Source organism: Arachis ipaensis, chromosome B03 (assembly GCF_000816755.2).
Source record: "Arachis ipaensis cultivar K30076 chromosome B03, Araip1.1, whole genome shotgun sequence".
Lineage (NCBI taxonomy): Eukaryota > Viridiplantae > Streptophyta > Magnoliopsida > Fabales > Fabaceae > Arachis > Arachis ipaensis.
The window spans coordinates 9,700,893-9,702,329 of NC_029787.2; the positions used below are offsets into that span (position 1 = coordinate 9,700,893).

Below are 1,437 nucleotides of genomic sequence, written 5' to 3' on the forward strand. Positions count from 1 at the left end.
TTTGGTCTTTGCATACTCAGACAACTGCCCTTTTGTTTTTTCAATTTCTTGCATCCTTTGGTTCCATCCGCCATGAACAACAACCACACATATGAAACGGAAGATGAAGAAGACGAAGACGAAGAATCACTGGAAGACGAAGAAGATGATGAATCACTGGAAGACGAAAAAGACGATGAATCACTGGAAGATGAAGAAGAAGAATCTCTAGAAGAAGAACCTCTGGAAGGGGAAGAAGATGAAGAATCACTGGAAGACGAAGAAGATGATGAATCACTGGAAGACGAAGAAGAAGAATCTCTGGAAGACGAAAAAGACGATGAATCACTGGAAGATGAAGAAGAAGAACCTCTCGAAGAGGAAGAAGACGAAGAATCACTGGAAGATGAAGAAGAAGAATCTCTGAAAGACGAAGAAGACGATGAATCACTGGAAGATGAAGAAGAAGAATCTCTAGAAGAAGAACCTCTCGAAGACGAAGAAGACGATGAATCACTGGAAGGCGAAGAAGACCATGAATCACTGGAAGACGAAGAAGAAGAATCTCTAGAAGAATGCACCACATCACGAAAGAGAAGCCGCTTCACTACTTTGACCAAGTCAAACATCAAGAAGCTCCGAAAAACTAAAATCAATGAGGTATCATCTAATCTTTCGATCACAAAATCCGAGGCGTGCCTATTGCTAATCCACCATGGTTGGAGCGCCACGAAGGTCGACGAGGCCTGGTTGGACGACGAAGAAAGAGTTCGGAAACTTGTTGGATTGCTCAAACACAACTCCGGAGAGATCATAACAACCCAAACTTGTGAGATATGTTTTGATAATACGGTTTGGTTGGAGAAGAAGTTGAAATCCGCCAAGTGCGGCCACGCATACTGCGTCGATTGTTGGAAGCGCTACATCAATGAGAAGATCAAAGAAGGTCGTCATGAGTGCCTCAAACCCATGAGATGCCCTCATCCATCTTGTGAGGCTTCTTTGGAGATTAACATGATTCGCCGATTCGCTAGCCAGCAAAACAGGAAGATGTACGATCGTTTCTTGTTACGATCTTATGTCGAAACAAGAAAGAATATAAAATGGTGTCCAAGGGCTGATTGCGATCTTGCTGTTCGTTACAAATCAGATGGAAATTATGTTAACAAATATGTTGAAGTAAGTTGCAGGAATGGGCATAAGTTTTGCTGGGGATGCGGCGAAGATGCTCATAGACCCGTGAGTTGTGAAATGATGGCTAAGAAGAACCAAGAAAGTGGTGATTCTAAGAGCTTGCGTTGGATCTCTACTTTCACCAAGAAATGCCCTAGTTGTAAGCAACCCATTGAGAGGAACGGGGGTTGCATGCACGTAACATGCACTGTTTGCAGCTACCAATTTTGCTGGCTATGTCTTTCTGATTGGTTTCTGTGTTCCGCCCGTTGCAACCGTTTCTAG

At 43.3% G+C, this 1,437-nt stretch overlaps 1 protein-coding gene across 1 annotated transcript in view; it reads left to right on the forward strand.

The window, feature by feature from the left end:
- Window positions 1–1,437, forward strand: part of LOC110269356 (probable E3 ubiquitin-protein ligase ARI7) — a 3,512-nt gene extending 2,075 nt beyond the window's left edge. The window contains exon 2 of the mRNA XM_021117144.1: window positions 410–1,437. Within this exon, the coding sequence (XP_020972803.1) occupies window positions 410–1,437 (1,028 nt within the window). The remainder of the gene's footprint in view (window positions 1–409) is intronic.